Below are 26,745 nucleotides of genomic sequence, written 5' to 3' on the forward strand. Positions count from 1 at the left end.
TATCAGCCCTGGCCGGGTGGCTCAGGTTGTTGGTCTATACACCAAGAGGTGGCTGATTCAATTCCTAGTCAAGGTACATACCTGGGTTGCAGGTTTGATTCCCAGTCAGGGCGCATGCAGGAGGCAACAGATAGATGTTTCTCTCTCTTTCTCCCCCTTCCTCTCTCTAAAAAATCAATAAAAGTAAAAATTCTATATACAGTTGGGATTCTTCAGAATTTTTTCTTATGGCAGTCTTTTCTTTAAAGTGGGTTAGTCCTTACCATATACAGAAAGGTGTTTTTCTGACATTTAGGTTCTGCTTTAAAAAAAAAGACAAACAGAACCATCCAACAAACATATTAAGAGTCTTTGCCACAGGAAGGGAAATTGTTGTCTATGTTTGAGATTTCACTTTAGTAGTAATTGATTTTGTATTTTTAACTACACAGAGAGGTGACATGGGCAGGAATCGCATTAATATGAGCACACACAAGTACATTGTACTTGTTGGCATTTACCTTGGAACAGGGCTGTGTGCAGTGTGCAGGAGGCAGGTGCAGACAGCTTTCCTAAGTGATAGACATGTCAGTTCTCATTTCCTTTCGGTAGAGAAGTACGAAGTGAAGCAGCCCGCAGTGCCCTCTGGAGCCATCCAACTCCTTCCTTTAGTTGGCATCTTGGAGACATGCCATGTAGCCGCAACCCCTGCCTCCTCAGCCACAACGGGCTTGTGGTTTTGTTTTTGTTTCGTTTGGTTTTTAAATCTTTGTGGTTAGTGTTGAGGATTGTGCAACTGATTTAATAAGCAGAGCAACCTGTGAGATGCTGACCTTGCAGACAAAGGATTTGTTGTAAATGCTAAGCATCACCAACTGAGAGGAAGAGAGTGGGCGTGGAAAGTGGCTTGGGCTGGAGTTGAAGAGTTAGTGAGATGTGGGGCCTGGCCAGTGCTTCCCAAATACTGGAAGGAGAGTCATGCTCTGGGTTCTGAGCTCTGGGCATTTTGCACAATCAGCCTTCGTTGCAATTTCTGCTGTTTAATGTCTTGATGTGTTATTCTGAGAACTACAAAATCATGGTACACATCTCCAAGTTAACCCCCGTCTGAACTTGACCTACTTTCCTTTACAATTAGCCTTATTTAAAATTGTAAACTACCATCTTTGACTACAGTCCTGTTAAAGAGTGTTCTGTTTATAAAACCTCTGCCTTTATTTATTTTTTTTCTACTGTGGATCCTTCCTTGCTTGAGAAGTCTATATAACAAAACCAGAATATATATTTCAATTATCCCAGGAAATTTAAACTTTCAAAGATTTAAAAAGAATAGTATTTTTCTGTGTTAAAAGTTTTAGGGATTAAAGAGGTTCTTTGGGCTCTAAATGCTCAATTAAACTTTGTACTAATATTTTGGAAAAACACTTTAATTTTGTTTATGTGAGTAAAGTCCAGTCCACATGGGAAATCTACATTAAAGTCATAATAGTCAGTTATGATTACGTACTTTGTAGGAGTGAATTTGGCAAAGCATTTAAAATATTCTGCCGGAAATTGCAGTATTTAATTATAATTTCATGTTATTAGCACAATAATTGCTGTTTTATCTGCTTAGTTCCATAAGATGTGAAGGCCGGCCCATGTGATACTCAGCTCTTTAGCCCCAAGGCCCCACACCCAGCCAATGTTGCCCTGAATGGAATGCTCACTAAAAGGACAGTTGCCTCCATTTGCGTCTTATTCACTAATGTATACAAATGTATCAACCACCATTCATGTCAGAACTATACTCATTATTATAATACTAGAGGCTCGGTGCATGGATTCATGCACCAGTGGGGTCCCTCAGGTTGGCCTGCGCCCTCTCATAATTTGGGACCCCTTGGGGGATGTCGGCCTGCCAGTTTTGGCCCGATCCCTGCAGGTCAAACTGGCAGTGTGACATCCCCCAGGGGATGTAATAGTGCACAAAGCAGCAGGCGGCCAGGGAGGAGCCTGAGCCCTCCCGCTCATCCCAGCCCCATTGCTCCCACTGCTGCAGCTGCGCTCGCCAGCCGTGAGCCTGGCGTCTGGCACCCATCGGTCAGCTGAGCAGTGCTCCTACTGTGGGAGCGCATTGACCACCAGAGGGCAGCTCCTGCGTTGAGTGTCTGCCCCCTGGTGATCAGTGTGCATCATAGCGACTGGTTGTTCGGTCGGTCGGTCACTTAGGCTTTTATATATATAAATAGGTTGTATAGGGTGGCTTCCAGTAGAAGAATTTAGTCCATGTCAGCAGAAGCATTCTGTGGGAGGCAATTGGAAAGTGGAATTTACAATAAGGCATATTATAGAGTTTATTAACCTTTTGTAAATGGTATGCTACATATTCTTCATGGCAGTAAAATTTATAATAAATTTATGAATGTGTATGTCTACATATATTTCCACCCCGTGACCCCCTGGAGAGCCAGCTATTAAATGTTTAGCAGCATCATACTGAGGCCTTCCTATTATGATAACGTCTATGATTTTGGGTAGTAAAGGTTAACTGAAGTTCTTCTGGGCCGAGATTGGAAGAAGAGTTATATTTGGCGTCCCATGGTATATAGCCGTGCAGTGCATCATGGCCCAGGAATGGTCAGGCATTGGGTAGGGAAGGAGTCTGGCAGTGCTGACATTGGTAAGGTCAGCACATTTAGAGTTCATACTCCAATGCAGGGCCCAGACGAATCCACTGAGCCCAAGGGTGGAGCCAGGTTTTATGAGGCATGAAGCTTTTAAAATTGAAGAGGGCCTTTTTTTTTTTTAATATATTTTATTGGTTTTTTACAGAGAGGAAGGAAGAGGGACAGAGAGTCAGAAACATCGATGAGAGAGATACATCGATCAGCTGCCTCCTGCACACCCCCCACTGGGGATGTGCCCACAACCAAGGTACATGCCCTTGACCGGAATCGAACCTGGGACCCTTCAGTCCGCAGGCCGACGCTCCATCCACTGAGCCAAACCGGTTAGGCAAGAGGGCCCTTTTTTAAGGAAAAGAATATACAATTAGGTAAAAGGCCTGAAGAAACTTCCGGTAAGTAGCCCTGAGGCTTCAACTTCATGGTAGACCTGCCTTTGATCAAGCAAAGGGAACATTTAAGAGATCAAACAGGCTTTCAGGCTGAGATTGGGAAGGGAGACTACAGGATTCCCAAGAACAGAAGGGGTGGCAGAAGACAGAGTCACTCCAGGTCTACCAGGAAGAGCCCTATCTGAGAGAAAGAGAACAAAAGGGTGTGTGTGTGTGTTTTTTTTTTGTGTGTGTGTGTGAGAGAGAGAGAGAGAGAGAGAGAGAGAGAGAGAGAGAGAGAGAGAGAGGAGATTTTAAGAAATTGACTTGCACAATTATAGGGGCTGGTGAGTCTGAAATCTGCAGGGCAGGCTGGAGACCCAGAGAAGAGTTGATGTTGCAGTCTGTATCCAAAAGCAGTCTGGAGGCAGAATTCCTTCCAGATTCCTTTTTGAGGGTGGCGGGTGGGGCTTTAGTCTTTTCTCCTATGGTCTTTGACAGGTTGGAAGAGGCCCACCCATATAATTATGCAGGGTAATCTACTTTATTCAGCGTCTACTGATTTAAATGTTAATCACATCTAAAAGATACCTGGCAGCAACATCTAGACCAGGCACCATAGCCAAGCCAAGTAGACACATGAAATGACCCATCACAATCCACCAGCACACTGGCTAGGAGGGCAGATCTCCACTTGCCACAGTGTGGAGATGGCAGGCAGCACCTAGAATTGGGGAGAATGGTTGTAAGTGAATATGGTGACCAGATCCCTGTTCTGCCATTGGCTCCTTTAGATTTGGGCTCTGAGGGATGCAAGCCCTTCACCTTTCCAGCCTGAGTTTTCTGCTATATGAAATGAGAGCATTTGTAGATATGTGCTATGTCAGAGGTGAAAGGACTAGGATTTGCAATGTTTTTTTTTTTTTCTTGTAGAACCCTTTTTGAGGCAAAATCTCATAAGAAATCCCAAAGCCAAAAAGAGCATCAAAAGTAGCTTGTGTGTATGAGTTCTTGGGGCAAGGAACAGGACCCCCCTCCACCTCTCGCCCTCAGAAGCTGGGTAACTCTGAAGATCATGGATTGAGAATCACTGATCCCGTGTCATTCTAACCCTACTTCCTCATCCTGGTCTTTTAAACCGATAAACCAATGTCCTGAGAGTGTAGAATGACAAAAGCAAGATTTGAAGTCACAATCCTTCTAGCTGCAAAATTCTTTTTCTCTGTTGAAAGATGTGTCACTTGGCCTTTGCTGGTATTGATTTGCTTAAATGCATTTATGTTTTGACAATTCCACATGAGAGCACCATGGCAGATATGACTCCACTGCTGGAGAAAATTCTAACGGGAACAAAGTAAGAATTCTATAATTTAACTGAACTTCTATAGGAGTACAAAAATTTAGTTTTTAAAAAATTTATGGAGTCTTTTTGTTGGTGTTTGTGTACTTGAATTGCCTGGAACCACATTGAATATAATGATCAAAATATACAATATTTAGGTCTAAATAACTTGAGAAAGGATACCTAGTTCTAAAATTATGTAAATGTTAAGTATTTAAAATTATGGTTAATTTTTTTTAATACTTCCAATACATATCTATGATCTTCTTGATGAACTTCTAGTGGTTGATAAGGAAGGACAAAAATTTGTGAAACATTAAATGCATAAGGTAAGTGATAACTTAAGGCAGCAAAAATATGATAGTTTTTAATGAACCAAGAGTTTAAATAAGGAGAATGAATTCTTCAGGATGGGGTGATCTGGGAATTTATAGCCTAAAGAATGGCATTTGAGTCCGGTTTGGATCTGGGTTGGGAGGAGGAGTGGAAGCATTCCAGGAGACTGTAAAACACAAGCAGACGTGTAGAGTAGGAAAGAATGTTCCAAGGAGAGCAGGACATTCTCTTTTTAAAGATAGTAGAAAAGATATATTTAAAATTATAAAGATACTCACAGGACACTAATGCCCTTAAGGTGCCATTTTACAGTGACTAGAAATTTATAATGCATGTAAGTTATAAAAAGACTTCTTATAGTGGCACAGTCTTATTATAAGAAAACTAGAGGCCCGATGCACGAAAATTTGTGCAAGAGTAGGCCTTCCTTCCCCTGGCTGCTGGCACCAGCTTCCCTCCAGTACCCAGGACTCGGGCTGGCTTCCCTCCAGCCCTGGCTTTGTCCGGAATGATGTCCGGAAGGACATCCAGTCTAATTAGCATATTACCCTTTTATTATTATTATAGAGTGTTGGTTTCATGGTGTTGTAGCCTCTGTTGTGGACATCAGGCAAATTAGTCATAGTAAGTATATAGAAACTTTGATTTTAATAGGATGATTACACTGCATGCTCAGCCATGTGATGTAATACATACTTTATCAACATACATATTCTCATGTGAACTCCAGTGATTACAGAATATTTTTAAGAGGCAGTTATTAAATCATTCACTTATTAAACGTACACAGAAAGTTATGTTCATAGTATTGCCAGTCCTTAGAATGGCTTGGAGGGCTCATCCTGTATTCAGTTCTCATAGACACAAGTAAGAAAGTTTCCGTGGTTCCCCTTTTGTAAATTTGGTGACATAGCGTTGTCATTTTTAGTAAGGAGATTTAATACTGATGTTGCAGGATCTGCTGTGGTCCGAATTACATCCTCTCGGTAAAGGTGTTTGTGGCAGAGATTTGGAAAGATATGCACTATTTTAATAGCCTTCATGGGTGGTATATTCAATTTGACTTTTCCATTGTATTTATTTTTTGCATATTAACAGTTTACTGTAGAGATGTAACATCCTGAATGAATAGGAAACCAGCCACATAATTTTGCTTTAGAATCCACTCCCCAAAGTTGGCAGTGTAAAATGCTCTTTATTGCTCTCAACAAAGCAAGTGCTTTCAAAGGTAATTCTGAATAGCTGAAATTCTTTGGCAACAAGATAATTCTGAATACTAGTATAAAATTTATGGATTTCAATTAGACTTTGTAGGGTATCCTAAGCCCAGTTTTATATGCAGTTCATTGTTTTGGATTTTTTACAATGGGGCCAGTGCAATAATAATAAAAGTGATTCCAAATGCACCCAGTAATTACAGAGATTCACTATTGCCTTTGCGTTAAAAATGATGATGATTCACGCTTAGTGGAAATTGCAATCTGTGGCTCTATTTAGGGTATTCTTGCTATTAAGCGGCTTATTAGTTATGGTCAGTGATTTAAAGCTTAAGAGCTACATTAGAAGGCTGTAAAATAATTTATTCTTTAATAGATAATAGTAAATTTGAAACAGGCATTAGGTTAATTATAATCTTGTACATTAAAGGATATATATTAGCCTTTGTCTCTTCTTAGGGCTTTGGAAATTCATTTCAGATAAATGGAAAAATGGGTGATTGGGTTAGATAGTCTGGTTTATAAATAGTTAACATCTTTTCTGAATATTCAGGAAAATAATTTTACTTCTCATTGTGAGTTCTTCTCTGTGTTAAACAAATGCTAGTTTTCATTTTAAATTTGTCCTTGTTCCAGGTTGGCATTGCTTAAATTAAGCTCAAAACATCAGGGAGTTAGACCCTTTATGTGATTTGAAAGTCAGGGTAATGGGGGATGGGGATGGAGTTAATGATAAGTACACTTTAAATTGGCATTGCAGTAACTTTAGTTTGTCATTATTCCTATTATTAATATGTATGTATGTGTAAATTTACATAGATATAGGTGTGTATGTGCATATTTTAAGATTTATATGCTCCTCGTTGTTTTATGTAAGACAGAAATCCAGTGTAAATATCAGATGTGTAAGAATGTGGATTCCTGTAACAGTAATTAAATTTGATATTCAAATTTAATTACTGTGTTAATGTTCTTATATGATGCTTGAATGTTATACTAAATTCAAAAAAGTCACAGATAAAGAAATCCTGCCTAAACCTGTCAAATCAAATCAAGTGAGAAAATATGTGTACATTATTGTGGATAATATCGTATTATTAAGCTATGCTGTAATAAGAACATACTAACAGCCAACAAAGAAATGGGGGCCTCACTCCTACAGGTCTCAGGAACTGGATTCTCCCAAAGCCTAAATGAGCTTTGAAGCACCCCCAACTCCTCCCCCTGATCCTGATCTCACAACCCCAATAAACAAATACTTATTTCTGGCTCCTGCAAAGTTGGTAGAGGTGTATGTTGGTAGAGGCTTTCTTCCATCCAGTGACTCAGAGATCGAGGCTCCCTCCTTCTAGGGTCCTGTCACCTAAACACATGGCCTTTTTCGGGACAAGAGAACCGCAGATCGGCTCAGGATATTTTTTAAGAGTGTGGCCTGAGCCGAAACCGGTTTGGCTCAGTGGATAGAGCGTCGGCCTGCGGACTGAAAGGTCCCAGGTTCGATTCCGGTCAAGGGCATGTACCTTGGTTGCGGGCACATCCCCAGTAGGAGGTGTGCAGGAGGCAGCTGATCGATGTTTCTCTCTCATCGATGTTTCTGGCTCTCTATCCCTCTCCCTTCCTCTCTGTGAAAAAAAAAAAAAAAGAGTGTGGCCTGCAAATGACTTCTATTATTTCTACTTACATTCCATTGGCCAGAACTTCATCAAATCTCCCCAACCAATTTATAGGGGAGCTTGAGAACTATAGTCTTCCTTGGTGCCAAGGAAAAGGAAATAAAAGGAAATTAGGTGAATAACCAGTGTTTCCTCTACTGCAGTACATAAATGCTTCTGAACTCTCTGCATGTAATCATGTGAATTTATAATTGGGAAAATGCCAAAGAGGCATGACATCTTTTAAACAATTTTATAATCTCCCCTCTCTGTTCCAACCTACATACCAAGAATTGGAAAGAAAATCAGTTGGTTGTGCCCAAATTCCTCTCACTTGTGACTTGGCAACTCTTAGTTTACCCTAGTCACTTTGCCTCTTTCTGTCCTTTAGTAAGGTTGGTGGCCACACGCAGGCATCACACAGCCACCAGGCAGGTAAATGCCACAGTGTTTCCTGTCAGTCTGTCCCACCTTGGGTCCTGCTTTTCCATCACTGACCTTCCTCCCTTATTCCTCCTGGGAAGTCCTTTCCTTTCATTAGAATTAATGTCACACATTCTGAAGGTTGGAAAGAGTCATTATTTAGCTGTTTAACAGAACACTTCAGCCAATAAGTCTGGTTACGTGTTGGATGAGTTTTCTGTTGCTGCCTGACAAATTACTGTGAACATAATGGCAAAAAATAACACCCATTTATTGTCTCACAGTTCAGTAGGTCAATATTCTAGGCAAGCTGGACTGGGTTTTCTGTTCAAGGTCTTACAAGGCCACCGTCAGCCTGGTTTCAGATCTGGAGGATTTGGGGGTAGAACCTGCTTCAAAGCTCATTTAGGCTTTGGGAGAATCCAGTTCCTGAGAGCTGTAGGTGTGAGGCCCCCATTTCTTTGTTGGCTGTTAGCCGTGGGCCACTGCCTGCATCTCGAAGCTGACTGAATTCCTTCTCATGTAGCACCTCCATCTCCTAACCAGGAATGTGGGTCAAGTCCTTCTCTTGCTCCCAATCTCACTGACCTTCTGTCTTCTAGCCCAAGAAACACTATGCTTTTAAAGGATTAGAATTAGATTAGGCCAACCCAAAGAATCTGTTTTTGTTTTTGTTTTTGTTTGTTTGTTTGCCATATAATTTAACCTAGTCACAAGAATGACATCTCATCATATATTATTAACAGGTTCCATCTATGCTCAAAAGAGAAGGGCTTGGGCTCATTCTTAGAATTCTGTCTCCTGTATGTGTTTCTGCCCAGGATAGGTTAGAAAGGAAGTTTTTGTTTAGTGGAACCTGTATTTTTGCTCAAATACATATTTGAAAGGAAAGATTTCTTTGTACTGTTACAGAGAACCAGAATAAATCAAGCAATGCTCAGAGAGTTTGGAGTCACACTTTATTCACCAGTGGGCTTAGAGAAAATGAATTCAAATTCTAAGCAAAGCTACAAGCAGAACTTCCCTTTTTATTAAAGAGCCAGCCCAAAGTGCACTTAGTGCTTATCTCGCTGCTGGCCTTGAAAACAACACAGTTCTATCCAATTAAAAAATGCACCTGGCATGGCATTGAGAGTATGGGCATATCTAGTCCCTGGCCTACAAGGTCAGACAGCTAAGTTTATCTTCCTCATTATTCAAGCAGGCTAAAGCAGGCTAGAAAGCAAAGTTATTTTTTTAGAATAAGAGGCCATCTAAAAAAACAGCAGAGAATTCCAAATAGTAGTTTTACAAAATAAGGGTTAGCCTTCTCAGTACAACAATTAGATGAGGGTAGGGGAAGAGAAGTTGGTTGGGATTGGTGAGGAGAGAGGATGAATTTTCTTTTAAAGGCTTTGTAATATATAGTAACCTTTGGTTTTTCTCCCATGAAAATGAAGGCATGGTATGATAGATTGGATTAATGGGCTCTAAATCACTCTTTCTCATTGTGCCTCCCTGTAGGGTTCTATGTCCCTTCCCTTTGAACTAAAATAGACACATGGCATGCTTTGGTCAATGAAAGGTGAGAACAGTGATGTGGATCTCTTCCAAGCAGAAGCTTTACAAAATTGTGATTGGTTCACAAATTTAATCTTTTCCCTGAAGTCACAATGACTGGCAATGTTCTTGACTGAGACTATTTTGTTACCTTTGGTCCTGGAGTGAATAAAATGGCACAGAACTATAGTAGACCCACGTTGGATTTATAGCACGAGAAAAAAATAAACCTTTGTTGTTGTAAGGCATTGAAATGGTGGGGTCATTTGTTACTGCAGTGTAACTGGCCCATCCTGACTGATACACATGCCTGATACTTGGTGCACCAGTTTAAATCATCTTGGCTTTAAACTATTCCAGCCACTGATAAGCAAGCAATTCTGCACAGGCTTCAACTCACAGCCTGACAACTCATTGGCTGAAGCCCCTGTCTTTTGCTTTATGTCCAAATACACCTCTGATTTTGTCATGCACTCCTATGGGAGCTGACTAGGCACTCACACCTGTGTAAATAGGAAGTGCAGGGAGATTGACGTCCAGGAGGCAAATTTTGACAAATGGGTAATAGATGCTGAGGTATAAATGTTTCCCTCTTTCTTCTCTTACACGCACAGTTCTGAGATGAATTTCTTAAGGCTCCTCTGAAAGTCTTACAAAATTGAACAGCATATAACCAAGTGGCAAACTCCATAAACATCCACGTGTTGGCTTTCCCTTGTTTATTTTACTCTCCCCAGCCCCTAAATAAACTGCCTGCACATAAATCCTTGTCTCAGGCTCTGCTTGGTGGGGGAACATGACTGTCACCAGTTAGAACAGTGGTTCTCAACCTTTCTAATGCCGCGACCCTTTAATACAGTTCCTCATGTTGTGGTGACCCCCAACCATAAAATTATTTTCGTTGCTACTTCATAACTGTAATTTTGCTACTGTTATGAATCGTAATGTAAATATCTGTGTTTTCTGATGGTCTTAGGCGACCCTGCTAGCGGTTCTCAACCTGTGGGTCATGACCCACAGGTTGAGAACCGCTGCTGTAGAGCCTAAGACCATCAGAAAACACAGATATTTACATTACAATTCATTAACAGTAGCAAAATTACAGTTATGCAGTAGCAATGAAAATAATTTTATGGTTGGGGGTCACCACAACATGAAGAACTATATTAAAAGGTTGCAGCATTGGAAAGGTTGAGAACCACTGAGTTAGAACCTCATTTAAATGATCCAATCAGAGCATTATCCACCGCCAGAATGAATTACTTACATAATTTGGCAGTGGTAAGAATTATACTGTGCATTTATAGAAACTTGCAAGCATAAACACTTTGCCACTCAGCCTGGAAGTTATTGTTAGATTTGCTGATCCAAAAATAAGACCTCCCCCCTCCTCCTCACACAGATTAATCTGTCATTAGATTTGGTCCACAGTTGTTGGTTGGGAGGAACTCATGTTTTCAAGATTTAGTGATTTGTTGGATAACATGTTGTTAAGCAAATGTTTCCTTGTTACAGCACAACTGAGGTTGTGGTAGACCTGTAGTTCTATGGTACCTTGTTGCCCTTTAGCTCTGAGCTGCCAGTCCACTGACAGTGCCATGTAGGACGTTTGTCAGGAATCATGGGAGATGCCTTGTTTAGGAACTGAATTGGTTCAGTTCCATAGCATCTTGGCTCTGTTTCTTCTCTGCCTTTTTGTCAGTCTATTCCCTAGAAATCTTAAAATCACAGCATGATAGAACTGGAGGGTGTCTTAAGATCATCTAACCAAACTCCTCCTGTTTCACAGGTCAGAAAACAAGTCCACAGATGTTAAGGAAAATAATCTTCTACTTGACCGGTGGCGGGCGGGGGGGGGGGGGGTTTGCAGGGAAAGAAATTGAAGGGGATGTAATCTATAAGAAGATATCGTGTTTTGTTTTGTTTTTTACATAATTATATTCTTGATTGTGGTGCTCTTAAATAAGCCACAGAATTCCAAGCACTCACAATGCAAGTGTGATTTTTAACTAAGGCTTCTTCCCGCACCCCACCCCCAATCTGAATGTTAAGGTGGCAGATGCATAACTAATCTTAGCTGAATCTATATTAAGAAATCAGCAAGGTGTCTTTATTTAACTTGCATAATCTGTGAATATAATGTAGTGTTAAATAGCATGACTTTGCACATTATGTCCTGAAATAAAAACAACTTCTCCTTGAAAGTGATAGTAAAGTGCAATAATATGAAAGGTTATTTTACATTTGTTCTCAAAGGGAATGAGAAAAACAGAAGGAAAGAATTGAAGAACTTGTTTCTAAATGTGATTTCAGCAGATGTATGTACCATTTTAAATTCTATTTTATCTGAGAGACAAAAGTCAGCTATTGGGATTGCATTCTATGCCATACAGGAGACACTCCTGTCAACAAAATGGGGGTTAAAATCCCTTGTGATGCTGGTTTTGAATTTCTGAAAAATATCCAATCCATTGAGCTTCTGTGTTTTTGCTTGTGGATGTTTCCATGGATCTGTGTTAGTTCCAGGAAATTGGGGTCCTTCATATTATCTCTGGAACCAGGCGTAGTTCCTGCAGAAACTGCATAGGATCATCAGTTTCCCTGTTTGACGTCGTTGCTGTAGTGGGTCGGGTTCCTGAAGGAGAAAACAATGACAAATTATAAGGCCCAACTGGAAGATTGTGTGGAGAGGAAAGACAGCTATTCTGATTGAAGACAGAAAAAATGTTGGCCTTTAGCTTCTTGAAATATTGCTCTGAAGTCTTCTTGGCTGGCATACACTAACTAGTGCAAGCTTGTAGCTATGACCACTCAGTATTCTATTGAAGTCAGGATGCTGGGATCTGATTTTCACGTGGTGAACCAGTTTTTATTTGAATGTATTTGAATTTTTTCAAGAATGCGAAAGTGGCTCCTAATTCAAGAAGCGTGGACCCTTAAGGAATTAATAGAAGGGTCCTAGAAACTATTTGGTACCAACCATTGTGAGTGGATACCTAATAGATAGTGTTTTGTATACATTTACTTGAAAGTGTTCTTAAGTTCTTGGTCACTTTTAAAGCAATACTTTTTCTCGATCAAAGGGTAGCAGGAAAGTAAGAAAAATAGAATAATAAAGTTACTTTTTCTTTAACATGTGTGTGCATGCACACACATGCATATGTGGGGAGGGTCTATGTTTTTAAAGAATTAAAGAGGTCTTCATGCTTGCATAAACTGAGAACTGCTACTATGGTGGTTATGTTCTATAGGATATGCTTCACAAAGCTAAGTGAAGTTTTTAAAAGTTAATGGCTAGACAGTGCTTAAAGCATACACATTCATGATTTATTCTAATAACTTTTGTGGATGACTAACTTAATGCTGCCACACATTTGTTACGTTTTATCCTGGAGATGCGACTACATATCCCTGCCTCTTACAGGGTGGGTTTATGTCACTCAGTGATTTAACCAGGCAATAGAATTCCATGCCTTTTATGGGAAAGAGCTTAGAACAAACATCTGGATACTTATCTATACTAATAAAAGGGTAATAGGCAAATTGGTCACAATGCCCTCACAGTAACAACTGAACAGCAGGCTGCATGGGGCGACAAGGCCGGAAGGGAGGTTAGCGAGGGATGACCAAACGATTGACCAGCAGGCTGTGTGGGGCGACCATGCTGGCAAGGAGGGCAGTGAAGGGCAACCAGGCCGGCAGGGGGGACAGTGAGGGGCATGACCAGGTTGGCGGGGGGACAGTTGGGGGTGACCAGGCCAGCAGGGGCGGGCAGCGACCAGGTTGGCGGGAGGGGCAGTTGGTGGTGACCAGGCCGGCGGAGTGGGCAGTTGGGGGCAACCAGGCCAGTGGGGGGGCACTAAGGGATGACCAGGCCAGTGGGGGCGGGCAGTTAGGAGTGACCAGGCTGGCAGAGGGGGGGGCAGTTAGGGGTGACCAGGCCGGCAGGGTGGGCAGTTAGGGGCAATCAGGCTGGAAGGCAGAGGCAGTTAGGGGCGATCAGGCAGGCAGGTGAGCAGTTAGGAGCCAGCGGTCCTGGATTGTGAGAGGGATGTCCGATTGCCGGTTTCGGCCCCATCCCTGGGATTGGGCCAAAACCGGCAGTCAGACATCCCCCGAGGAGTCCCAGATTGGAGAGGGTCCAGGCTGGGCTGAGGGGACCCCCCCCCCCACCACATGCACGGATTTCATGAACCGGGCCTCTAGTATATAGACAGATAGATAGATAGATAGATAGATAGATAGATAGATAGATGTACACTGTGTCAGATACTGTCCTAAACAGTTTTATGCCTCAAAACAACCCTGTGAGAGATGTAGGTACAATTGTTGGTTCCATTTTTTAGATGGGAAACTGAAGTATAGAGCCATTAGGTTAAGTAATATGCTCAAGGCTACCCATCCAAGAAGAAGGAAACTGGGTTCATTCCAGTCTGAGCAGGGATCTCTGTATTGTTTGTGCAGGGGACTTTGTTTGTCTCCTGGCAGGAAGGGATTCAGTGACTGCTGAGGAATACCTGGAGGATAAGCTGGTTTGGATTGAGATAGTATATACCCCACGTGTCCTCCACTCCCCACCCAGTCCTAACGTTTCATGCGTGTACACACACACACACTCACACACACACACACACACACACACACACATATTACCCTGAGCTTACTCTGGGCACTGTGACATTAGTCTACCCTGGTGTAACTGCAGTGCCCTTTGATCTGGGCTTTGCTCCCAAACCTTGTAGAATTGTCACTTCATAACAGCAAGTATGTGCGGCAAAGACCTCCAGTGTATAATGGGACTCAGTCCTATTTGCCTATTTTGCTGCTTCAGTAACCCATTTACATGTCCTCAGAGTTCATTTGGACAAGGCCAGCTTCTTGAGGATTATTCAGATGACTTTATAGGTACTATGCTTTTAAAGGAATTAGCTGTGGGTCATTGAATCCCAGAATGATGGTGTCAGAGCATGTTACTTTCCTGAGACATTTGAAAGTGCCCCTCCTTCCCCTGCCAAAACCAGATAAGAGGTGGAATGATAGAAAACAACATAGACATTCTAGTACTCTGGCTGCCAATAAACATGCAAATGTGCTTTCCAAGGAATTGCTGAAGAGGATATGGTCATAGTCTTGCTTCTCTGCCCATTCTAATTTGGCCGGTGAAGTCAAGGCCCAGTGGAGGCCCTGCTCCAGTGATGGAGAAGCTGGGACTGGACCAAGGATTATATTGATGCTGCAGGCTAGCTGTTCTCAGAATTGCCCAAAGTCATTTCAAAAGCTGTTGTTATTGTCAAGGTTGGCAAGTAGAATCCCTTAGAGAAGTATTTTTTCCTGGCCAGCTCAACTGTCTTTGCAACCCCTCTCACCAGACAGGTGAAGAAAATCAACTCACCTTCATGGCGGGAAACCTCCAGACTTTGCATGGGGCAGAGCCAGATGGGGGGCCAGGAGGGTGAATACAGAGCAATTGTTAGGAAGAGCTCTCATTTCAAAGCATATACTTACATTGCAGACTAATGAGTTGATCTGAGGCTTGCTGGTGCTGATTTTGTGACCTTTGCCTTAACTCTCCATCTAGAAGTGGTATAGGGCAAGGGTTCTCAAAGTGTGGTCCTCACATCACTGGGGGGTCTCAGATCCTTTTAGGGGGTCTGTGTGGTCATAATTGGTTCATAGCAATGCTATGACATTATTGGCCCTTTTCACGTTGTGGATACTTGCACTCGGAGCACAAAAGCAGCAGTGGTTGAAAGTGCTGGCACATTAGTGCCAATCAAGGCAGTGACACCAAACCATATTAGCACCTATTGTAGTCTTCATCTGTACACATGCCAAAAAGAGCCACTTTCCTAAAAATATCCTTAATGAAGTAGTGGAAATTTTAAGTTTATTTAAGTTCAACCTTTGCATAGGTTTTTAAAAAATATTCTGTGCCATAAAATGGAACTACTCATAAAGACTTCTGTTGCGAATGGAAGTGTATATGTACCTTGTCTCCTTGCAAACCACTTCTGCTGTTGTTTGAGTTGCTAGCTGAATTAGCAGCTTTATTCATGGAACATCATTTTCACTTGAAAGAACAACTGAAGGACAAGCCATAGTTAGAATTGGGCATTTGGCAGATAATTTCTCAAAGATGAATAAAGTGGACCTAATATTTCAAGAAAAACAATTGACAATATTTGTTAAGATAAAATTTAAATGTTCAAGTAAAAATTATATTTTTAGAAAATTTGCATCTGCCACAATGAGCTTGACAGTTACTCAATAATAGATTTGAAAGCTTTCTGTGATGAGAGGGGTGGTGATATTAATAAACGTTCTTTTTTTTTTACATTGAATAATGATATGGGTTAACATTCGGAAGATCTGCATAACTCAGGAACCTGATACTTTTTAAATGACCAGTGCATGATGTTAACAAATCATGATGGGAAGAGATCCCTTAAGAATGGAAGATGGACCCATGGTTTTTACGTTGTAGACAGAGAATAAAAAGCTCATTGGTATGGTTTCAGATTTCACATTACAACTGACTTTTAAGACACTATCTGTTGTCAAGTTTTGTCATGGTATCAAAAAGCGTATCTATAATTACCTCTTTAAAAAAGCTATTAAAATATTTTCTTTTTTTCAAATAATGCATCTATGGAGGCCAGATTTCCTTCATATATTTCATCTAAAAAAACATATTGCCATAGAACAAATGTGAAAGATGTGAAAATCCAGTTGTCTATCAAGTAAAGAGATATGCAAAAATGCAAAACAATGCCATCCTTCTTATTAATTCTTTAGGAGGGGAATATATTTATTTTACATAAAGTTATGTTATATACACTGAGTGGTGAGATTATTATGATCTCTGAACACATAATAATCTGGCCACTTAATAATCTGGCCACTCAGTGTGTGTGTGTGTTTGTGTGTGTGTGTGTCTGTGTGTGTATATATATATATATATATATATATATATATATACACACACACACACATATATATTAGAGGCCCAGTGCATGAATTCGTGCGTGGGTGGGGTCCGGCCAGCCTGGCCAGGGGGAGGGGACATGGGCGGTTGGCCAGCCTGCCTGCTGTTCGAACTCCTGGTCAAGGGGACAATTTGCATAATAGCCTTTTATTATATAGGATATACACTGAGTAGCCAGATTATTATGCATTAAGAGATCATAATAATCTGGCCACTTAGTGTATGTTAACATATAAGGCATTTACTATTTTATATTTTTAAATGAATGTAATATTTTAAACCTTTCTTAGTTGTAATTTCAAATATGGTAAGTATCAATAGTTATAACCCACATAAACAGAAGCTGTTTGGAATCCTCAATGCTGTTAGAAAATGCAAATGGCTCCTGGAACTGAAAGTTTGAGAACACTAAAATAGAATAGTGAAGTGCTTGCCAGCTGGAGGTTTCTGAGCTGTCAGAGGAGTTAAAAAAGTTGTCCAGGTTGGGAATTAGTGACTATTTAATTATATACCTTTAAATAACTCAATAAAAATTATTTAAATGTTTTCCTCTTTAAAATGAAACACTCACAGAGCTCAAATATAACTACACTGCATAGTAAACTCTTCCTCATTCTTCAGTAACTGATATAAAAACAGGAAAATACTGGCAATTATATTCAGCCCTAATTTATTGGAAATAAAAATATCCACATGTCTCGTGTGTTATTTGTAGAAAAATGCTTATAAATAATCACTGAAACCTCTCTTGTCTTACAATTTAAAACAAATCATAAATATTTAAGTAAATAATAAATAAACCAGTGGATTGTAAACAAAAGAAAAACATTCCTTTCACATACTGATTTTCTATTTTTGATGTTGTAGTATATAGTTAAATATCATTCTGCATTTTAATATACATGGAGTCCATGTATAAACACAGTGAATAGTTTTAAATGTATTTTTAAGTCCTATTTTCCTTACATAATTAATTTAACAGTTTGCCCATTAATTTAATAGGTAATAGTCAAAATTGTTCTTATACATTATGAATTACATTAAATATCATAGTACATCTAAGTAATCATTCTGCACATTTAATATTCTGAATAAAAACAAAATGAGGTGATTAAAATATTTCTAAGAGCATTTGAGAAATGATGTATTTATATGAAAGGGATCTGTATCAGTTTCGGAGGGCTGCTGTAACAAAAGTACTACTAGCATGTTCCCAGTCAAAAATGATTGGGAGTTGCAGACACACTTTTACAAGGTTGGACTTTACTGTTGGACACAAGCACTCTGTCAGGTAATCTGCACTTGAAGGTCTCAGATTTCTCATCTGTAAAACTGGGTTTCATGATATCCATTACATTGGTTTGTGAGAAGTAAGGGGATTATGTATAAAAATATACAACGTTCTCAGCACAATGCCTGATGCAGAGGAAGGTCACTCAATAAATATTAGTAGTTTTTACTCTTGCCAGATTAGGCAGGTAATGACAATCACAGTATGCGCACTATAAATACACAGTTAATGGCAAGTTTATTGATGATAATCGTAATAAGAGTTAGTGTTAATGGTGATTTCAAAGTTCACTAGTACCTAATAATGGATGGTTTTACTGTGAGTGGGTAGATGAGAGAGAGACAGAGGGATACAGGGAAGGACACAGAGATGAGAACTTTAAGTGAGTAGCCAGTGAGCCGTATTTAGAGACAGACATTGCTATAGACTAAATGTTTGTGTCCTCCCCAAACTCCTAGGGTGAAACCTAATCCTCAATGTGATGGTATTTGGAGGTGGGACCTTTGGGAGTTGATTAGGTCATGAGGGTGGAGTCCTCATGAATGGGATTAGTGCCCTTAGAAAAGAGGCCCCAGATAGCTTCCTTCTGCCATGTGAAGATACCTCAAGAAGATGGTATCCATGAACCAGGAAGAGGTCCTCCCCAGACACTGAGTCTGTGAACACTTTGATCTTGGACTCTCCAGTCTCCAGAAATATGAGAAATGAGTTTCTGTTGTTTATAATTCACCCTGTCCGTGGTATTTTGTTATAGTAGCCCGAGCAGTCATCAATAGGACTTTTTCGTCAAAAGACTTACTAAATATATTTTATTGAAGAGTTGCAGTGGAGGACAGAACCCTGGTGTTCAGAATGCTCTAGCATTTATCATTATCTTGGTTCTGGATTTGTGTTACACGTTTATAGGCTTATGTCTGTCTTGATCACTATTTGGGGCCGTATTTAGAGATACTGAAGCATAATACAGGGGAACTCTGAAAGCCATATCACTGTAATTCCATGCAGTCCAATCCAGCTGAATCTGCCCTCTTGCAGCTGTCAAAGTGACTCCGTGCAACTTCCCTTAGTGGCTATTTCAGACCACCACTCCCAACCTGCGCCTCTCAACAACTCTTCTTCAAATAGCCTTGGCTCCCTCATTACTGAGAACCGGAAGTCCCCTGTAATGAGCTCCCTCCCTGCCTCCCTCCCTCTCTCCTTCATCTCAAAATGTGTTGGCATCTTCGCCCATCTGCTCTTCTTTGCCTCTATTTTGGATGAGGAATTACTAATCCCTCCCGTCATATTTACTCTTGGCCCAAGTAATAATTATGGTCCATAATTATCCCTTTATTGTCTTGCACTTAGTCTCTCTCCATAGAGTCCTTCCACTCCCTCTATACATTCCCTTTTTGTTCCCGAAGGCACTGGCCCCACCAGCTACCATTTTGTCTCCTTAATTGTACTTTAAACTTCTAGAAAGAGCAGTGAACTAGCCCCAGCTTCATGTTGTGACAAGCTGTTAATTATTACAAAATTATTGAAAGCACAGTCTAGAAATCCCAACAGTTCTTTTCTTCCTGGTAGAGATAAGACTTGGCTGTCACTGCATGACAGTGAGGAGGTCCTGGCCTCTGAGAGCCTGGTCTCCCAGAGCTTGCCACCACGTGCAGGCCACAACCCCTGCGTGGGAATTTAGCAGGTTCAGAGTACTCAGTGATGATTATAACAAAATGCTTTTAAGAAATCGGGTTTACATCGCTGTTTAGTTGGGAAGAATTATAAAATCAGTTAATGCCCTGAGAATAGCATAAGCAAAGGTACTTTTATCTTTGAACCCCTGAATTTGTTCCTGAGAATTTTCTGAATGATAAGCAGGTAGGAAAATTTCCAGCTTCTCCAGTATACTTTGAATTTGCTGAAAACCTGTGGATAAGTCCCAAGTGAAGATTAGAACCATGTGGATTGCGAGGAGATAGTGAGAAGCAGTACCTTTATTAAAACCCACTTACTTTGTTCCAGGAAGTAGGCAGTAAGTCAGTATTTGCCAAGGACACACCATAGATGAAGACAGGATGTTAGTCCATAAAATGTGCATAGCGTTTGGATATTTGTGTGTAAAGTAAAAAAAAAAAAAAAAAAAAGTATATATGTAGCCCTGGCCTGGGTTGCTAACTGGTTAGAACATGAGCCCAAGGGTCTTGGATTTGATTCCTGATCAGGGCAGGTACCTGAGTTTTGAGTTCATTCCCTGTCCCCGGTCCGTTCATGCAAGAGGCAACCAATCGATGGATCGATCTCTCTCACAAAGATGTTTCTCTGTCTCCTTTTACTCTCTTCTTCCCTCCTCCCTTCCACTCTCTCTAAAAATCAATGGAAAAAATATCATTGGGTGAGGATTTTATAAAAGTATATATGTAGATTATTCTGGAGGAAGTCAAACATTTTTCTAGTCTATAGAGTCCCTAAGAAATCTATCCTTAAGACTCCTCTAGCAGAAAAAAGGACCTGCATCCAGCTAGCTGTCTAACATAAGGCATCCTCCAGCCTGTTGGGGTTTAGGAGGCAGCCATGGCCTCCCCAGTCCAGCAGCTTAGAAAAAACCCTCTGAGGCCTTTATGGAATTGCAAGATGGCCATTAAGATACCTATGGGTTTAGTGAACACATTGGTATATTGATAACTTTCTCTCCGTCGTATAGGCAAAGGAATTTATATGCCTATCTGACTTGCTTCTCTAAAATGTCCAAATAGGATCTTAGATTACTGAAAAATTCTATGTAAAAATTATAGTGCAGACAAATCAATCAACCAGCAATAGTAGTGTGTGACATTATAGATAATGTCCCCGCGGGAGATATAAAGAAGTATAAAATGTGGTTTCTGCCCTTGGAGGAGTTTACAATGAAAAGGAGGCTGTATTGAAACTCCCTCTCTCTAAGCAGATTCCCAACCTTCCTTGGTCTCATAACGATAGGCCGTGTGCCATGGCTGAATGTTGGTCAACTCAACTTGAGAAAGTCATGGGAGGAAACGTGTCCTGTCACCACGCACCCAGAGATTCAGCTTAGTGGCCCTTTTTTGCCATCTAGGAGAAGAGGAGGCAACATTTGTACTGTCATTCCTAATTAATTTTTTTTCTACAAGACATTTGCCCCCAATTGTAAAGAAATTGCATGGACTGTCAATGTATAGTCACCCAGTTTTGTTTTTTACTTTTTAAAAAATATATTTTTATTGATTTCAGAGAAGAAGGGAGAGGGAGAGAGATAGAAACATCAATGAAGAGAGAGAATCATGGATCAACTGCCTCCTGCATGCCCCACACTGGGGATGGAGCTCTAAACCCAGGCATGTGCCCTGACCAGGATTCAAACCGTGACTTCCTGGTTCAGAGGTGGATGCTCAACCGCTGAGCCAGGCCTGCCAAGCACCAGTTTTATTTTTTATCCCAGCAACCAAATGTGGAGAATTCATGTTTGTTGGTTCTGTATCTGCAATGGAGCTACATCCTTAGAATAACATCACAATAGAGAAATAACTTCGAAATGGGTTAGCCCACATAAAATTCTGATTGCCTTTATTTAGGGGCAAATCAAAAGCTAAAAAGAGTTACAGATTTGAAACCAGTTAAAAATCAAAATAACAAAAGGAGAAAAAATGTAACCCTTAAATCTTAATTTTTAGCTATAGAATTATAGTTTCTTTATTCATTAAATAACATTTTCTGTCCCTCCTATTTCTCTGTTTGGAACTCTAACATGGATTAGGAGAATTGCCAAATATCTATGAAATGAGAGCCTTTCCTCCCACCCTTCCCAAATCCCATAATAGCCCAAAACAAATCAGACTGAGAAAGTCACACAGTTCAGCCCAAGAATTAGGTTTGTGTGGCCCTAAAACAAGAACTCTGTGATTGAGAGAGGTCTCCAAGGCAGGTAAGGGGAGAATTAGGTCAGCTAAAGTATAGCCTTTTCATTAATGTTTCCTAGAAATAGGGAGATAACATTACAAACTGCTGGCATTCGTTTAAAAACTCTGACTATAAAAATAGCAAAACTTCAGGAGCATTAACAGAGCCAAAAGTAGAACTTGCTGTTTATTGTCCCAGAGGTTGGCTTTCATAAAGTTTGAGAAAGGACCAGATTTGAGGCCATTGCTTTCATGATTTTTAAGTCAACCTCCTGCTACATCCAGAGATTGTATACATATATAAATAGATTATTATTATTGCTTTTGGTGGCATAAAGGAAGAACTGTTTTTCTTTGTGGGAGTATGCCAGATAATTCAGGGGGCATTGAAATATGAATAATGTGTGCTGGGGGGAGCGGCTGTGTGAAACGAGGCTGGACTGGCCGTGCCTGTGTGCCCAGAAGACTTATTTTCATCAGTTATCTCCTTCAAGTTGGTCAGAATTTTAAGCTTCTGCTCATTCCTATCCCACTTGAACAGGAATGGGACCTAATAGGAGCAGGGCTGTCCCAGTGCATGTGAGCCTCCAGAGCAAGGGGGACCGTGTGTAACAGGGAAATTACCAGCGTTTCTATGGTCATGAAGCAACATGTGCCTGGCTAATTACTGTTCTCTGCACTGCTCTCACCTCTTAAAACTCTCCATGGCCCAACCACGGAATCCTGTTTGTCTGCCTCCCACCCTCTGGCCCAAAGAATGAAAAATAGTAACTTGCAAGGCTGGGCTTGTTTAATGAATGCAATTTGTTTTTGTTGAGCTAAGGACGCGAGGTTTCTGAGGCTGTAAACTTGATGATAGATTTATGAATGACTCCATGTCCTCATCTTTAGATAAGTTGAGTGTGGAGGGTGTGTCTGCACTTGCTGGATGATAACCGGTCCAAAGGCATTTTTCTTTATTTTTATAGGTTCCTAGAATAAAGTGACCTTTCATGGTAGGCGAGGCCATCTTCCTGGCTTCAGGCAGAGCTATATCTAGCATGGTGACATCTGAGCATCTTTTGTGTTAATAAGAATGTCCTCAAGATGCTGCCTCCTCCCTTGGTGATCCTGTTCTTTCCCTTAGTAACTGCTGATGTTGGAAACTGTGGCTCTTTCTGTTTTTGTTTTGTTTTGTTTTGTTTTGTTTTGTTTTGTTGTTTTTCTGATAGAAATAGCAAGTTATCTTGCACTCTAGAGTAACTATAAAGTTTGGTAATGTCTTTTCATTTATTCATTATTAGAGCATTCAAAACCAAATAGTTTTGCCTTCTTTATAGTAAGCTGAACTTGCCCTCACTCCCCACCAAAAAAAACCTTAGTTTTGTCAAGAAAGATTGAACATCACTTTTTCAAAGTAACAGGAGGTAATTTTAATAGATGTTTTGGCTTGGCTGTGGTTTCTTTGAGTGACTACTTGAATATATTAGTTCATAATAAATTATTATTACTTAGTATTACAGGAATAAAACACCTGAAAATAGCTTGGTTCTCTGGAGAAAGAAACTTTCTGTGCATGGTTAGTAATACTTTCCATATAGATGCAATTGCTGGGTAATGTTACCCAAACTAATTAATGATGACATATTAGTTAACATATTGCCATCAGCAGGTGGCTATCTGAGCAGAGGTGAAAATGGCATGTGCTCAAACAAATTGTTGTACCCTCGTGAAATGGATACAATTGTTTTTTAAAAGAATCTTTGTACTGATGCCTGGAATATGAGTTATTTTTGTAAAGCACAAAACTGGGGGCAGGTAGGAGAGATGCAGACTAGAAAAACAAAACAAAAGAAAGCAAAATTGGTTCCACCTTTTCCAAAAGCTTTTCCAATTAAAAACAAAAACAAAAACCCAACGAGAGAACAGTTGAATCTACCAGCACAATTTGCATGTCCTGGCAGAATCTTGGGAAAGACTCAGGTGTCCTCTCTTCCTTCGTACTCTCCTTTCTTCCTCTCCTTTGTCCATTTCAGAGCTGTCAGGGGAGTCTTGGCACGGGGCATGGCTGTGACAGATGGGCAGGAAGCTGTAATCTGTTGCTGTCTTTCGATTTCAGAGGAATCATTGTGACAGTGAAGGGGTTAAAATGGTCAACACCTATCAGAGTTTGCCGACAATTAGTGTAATTTCAATCCCAGAACACTGACACGATGACCACACAACGATGGATTCTACTAGGTTCTGCTTTGGAAGAAATCCTTATTAATCTCTTCCCAGCACTTGTGCAACCATGCATTTTAAATGCATATGTGAAAAAGTTACTGTTTCTGCATAATACATGTGATTATGATAAAAGATGATTGTGAATCGGTTTCATTTTGGAAGGTGCATTTTGAATTAGCACTTGCAGATACAGGTTAATTGATATGCACCCTCTGAGCCTGAGGCGTGTAGCCTTTAGAAGGTTTCACAGTGTGTTGACTGTTACTCTATTAGTGAGGATGCTGAGGTATAGTATTGAGTGGTGGTTTAGGAAGGCAAGATACAAGTTTATGTAATTTTGTGTTACTATCTTGTCTGACAAGCAACATAAAAGGAAAAAGAAACAGACCTCTTGAAAACAAAACTCAAGAAAAATGGGCTTGAGAAGAATAAAATATATTTTTGTTGGTTAGCTTCAAAGAGAAAACGCATAGATAAAAAGCAGACCTTAAAGCAGTTTTTCAAAAGTCCAGGTGGTAATCAGAAAGGGATAAGTATGACTTAAAAATAGGAGCAGGAATCCATGCTGAACTAGGGGAAGAATGGGTAAAGGAGAACTTCAATAACCCCCCTATGTTCAAATCCACAGGTCCCATTGGCTGGCATCCTAGAGTACTTAATGAATTGGCCGAAGTCATCACAGAACCGCTAGATATCATTTTTGAGAACTCGTGGAGGACTGATGAGGTGCCTGAAGACTGGAAAAGGGCATATTTAGGACCTTCTTTCAAAAAGGGAAATGGATGGTGACCCTGGAAATACTCATCAGCTTAAGTTTTGCTTGGAAAAATTCTGGAATAATCAGTACACTGGGTAACTAACCTACAAATAGCTAGAAATGAGGCAGTGAAAGATCACACATTAAGAAGTACTGAGTTCATTTGTAAAGGACACATCATTGTGAGATACAGTCTTATGCATATTTTGGGATTCTTCCCTCTATTCTATGAGCTCTTGATGAAAATAAATTAGTTTGGCTAAGGTTTTTGGGAATTAATTTTAAGTGTAACATTAGACAAGAAGCAGGTTTCTGGCATTCGCTAGTAATTACATCATTTTGAAATTAACCTGTAACTTGAGAATAGTAGCTTTAATTTTGTATTTTAACATACTCTTCTTTTTTTCCACTTTATATAGGACCATGTTTTCATAGGTTGGGATGTTTATATAATTCTATATAGGCTAGTTTGGTGAGGGAAATCTTATTTTAAACTGCTTTCATATATATAGGTACATTTATAAAGCTGACTAATTAAGGCACATCACCAAAGGAAGCCAATTTTTTCTAACTTTTTAAAAAAAATTTAATCTGGCTGAAGTTTAGCGTTAGGGCCAATAGACTGTCCTGCTCTGACACTCACTGAGGAAGAGCCAGCTCTGGCCTTGGGGGCTGGTTTTCTTCATTCGGTGAACACTGCCACGACCAGTGCCTTGTCTCACCTCACCCTGCACCCCAGGGGTCTGACCTCAGGTCTGTGGGGGCAGGGAGGTGGGAATTAAGAACCCTGTCTAACCGCAGCCAAGATGAAGAGCAGAATGAAGTGGGAGGAGGAAATTAAGATGGCTCTGGGGTTTTTCTGATTCCTGTTGTTCTTGCCTTTGGATATTGGCAGTTTTATTTTCCATGTTGATAGGACCAAAAATTTAGTCAAAAAAGATATAGAGTTGCAATAAGCTCTCAAGTCAGGCAGCTCCTGAGAGGAGCTGAGCAGAGCCTTCCCTGTGCTACTGAGAAGTAAGAGATGCAGGTTTACGGCAGCGTGGTGATGCTCCAGAGTTGGAAACACTCAAAGGGAAAGAAACCTACATTCATTTCTTCCTGGTATGCACCTGGTCCCTAGAAATGGGTGGGCCGGGAAGGGTGATTTTATCACAGTACTGCTTTAAAAAATCGAAGGTTTACATAGTTTAGCTACTTTTAGAGATTAATTTAGATACTAGATAAATTCAGTCTCATTCTTCACTATAAATTCCAGGAAATTAAGCTCTAAATGCATGTACAAGTTTTCTTTAAAACATACATAGCTTGTAGTTTTATAAGAATTATACTCCAAACTTCAATCATTGTTCTTCAAGTGAACTAGAGTCTTTAAAATTAACAAGCTATTTAAAAAAATGATTTTAGAGAGAGAAGAAAGGAGAGGGGGAGAGAGAGAGAGAAAGAGAAATATCAGTATGAGAGAGGGGCATCAATCATTTGCTTCCCACACACACCCTGACTTGGGAATCAAACCTGCAACGTGGGTGTGTGCCCTGACCAGGAACTGAACTGGTCACCTTTGGTGCCTGGGACTACCCGCACCAGCCAGGGCAACAAGCTATACCTTTTTAAAAAAAATATATTTTTATTGATTTCAGAGAGGAAGGGAGAGGGAGAGAGAGAAACATCCATGATGAGAGAGAATCATGGATCAGCTGCCTCCTACACGCCCCCTACTGGAGATCGAGCCCACAACCGTTGGCCGAAATTGAACCCAGGACCCTTCAGTCCGCAGTCTGATGCTCTATCCATTGAGCCAAACCGGCCAGGGCCAAGCTATACTTTTTAAAGGAGTGTGTCAGGGGATCTCTGTAGGCACAGATATAATTTATTATGATAATAAATGGTTTCCTGTTGGAGACCTCATTTCCAGGTGCAGCACCTGTGGCGGATTTATTTCACAGACATACATTTACATGCATTTGCTGAACTGCTGCTAGAAAGGGCCCTAATTTCTGAAAAATCTATTATTTTCACTGTGGGCATTATAGTACAATGTAATGCAACCAAAAACAGGACTTTTCTGGTCATTTCAAGTTTTTTTTTTTTT

General features: G+C 40.4%; 1 protein-coding gene across 1 annotated transcript in view; it reads left to right on the forward strand.

The window, feature by feature from the left end:
- The window catches only part of SAMD5 (sterile alpha motif domain containing 5), a 41,429-nt gene extending 16,709 nt beyond the window's left edge, over positions 1-24,720 (forward strand). Inside the window, exon 2 of the mRNA XM_080666226.1 lies at positions 24,525-24,720. Within this exon, the coding sequence (XP_080522352.1) occupies positions 24,525-24,587 (63 nt within the window). The 3' untranslated portion in view covers positions 24,588-24,720. The remainder of the gene's footprint in view (positions 1-24,524) is intronic.
- Positions 24,721-26,745: the final 2,025 nt, after the last annotated feature.

Source organism: Plecotus auritus, assembly GCF_963455305.1.
Source record: "Plecotus auritus genome assembly, chromosome: 4".
NCBI lineage: Eukaryota > Metazoa > Chordata > Mammalia > Chiroptera > Vespertilionidae > Plecotus > Plecotus auritus.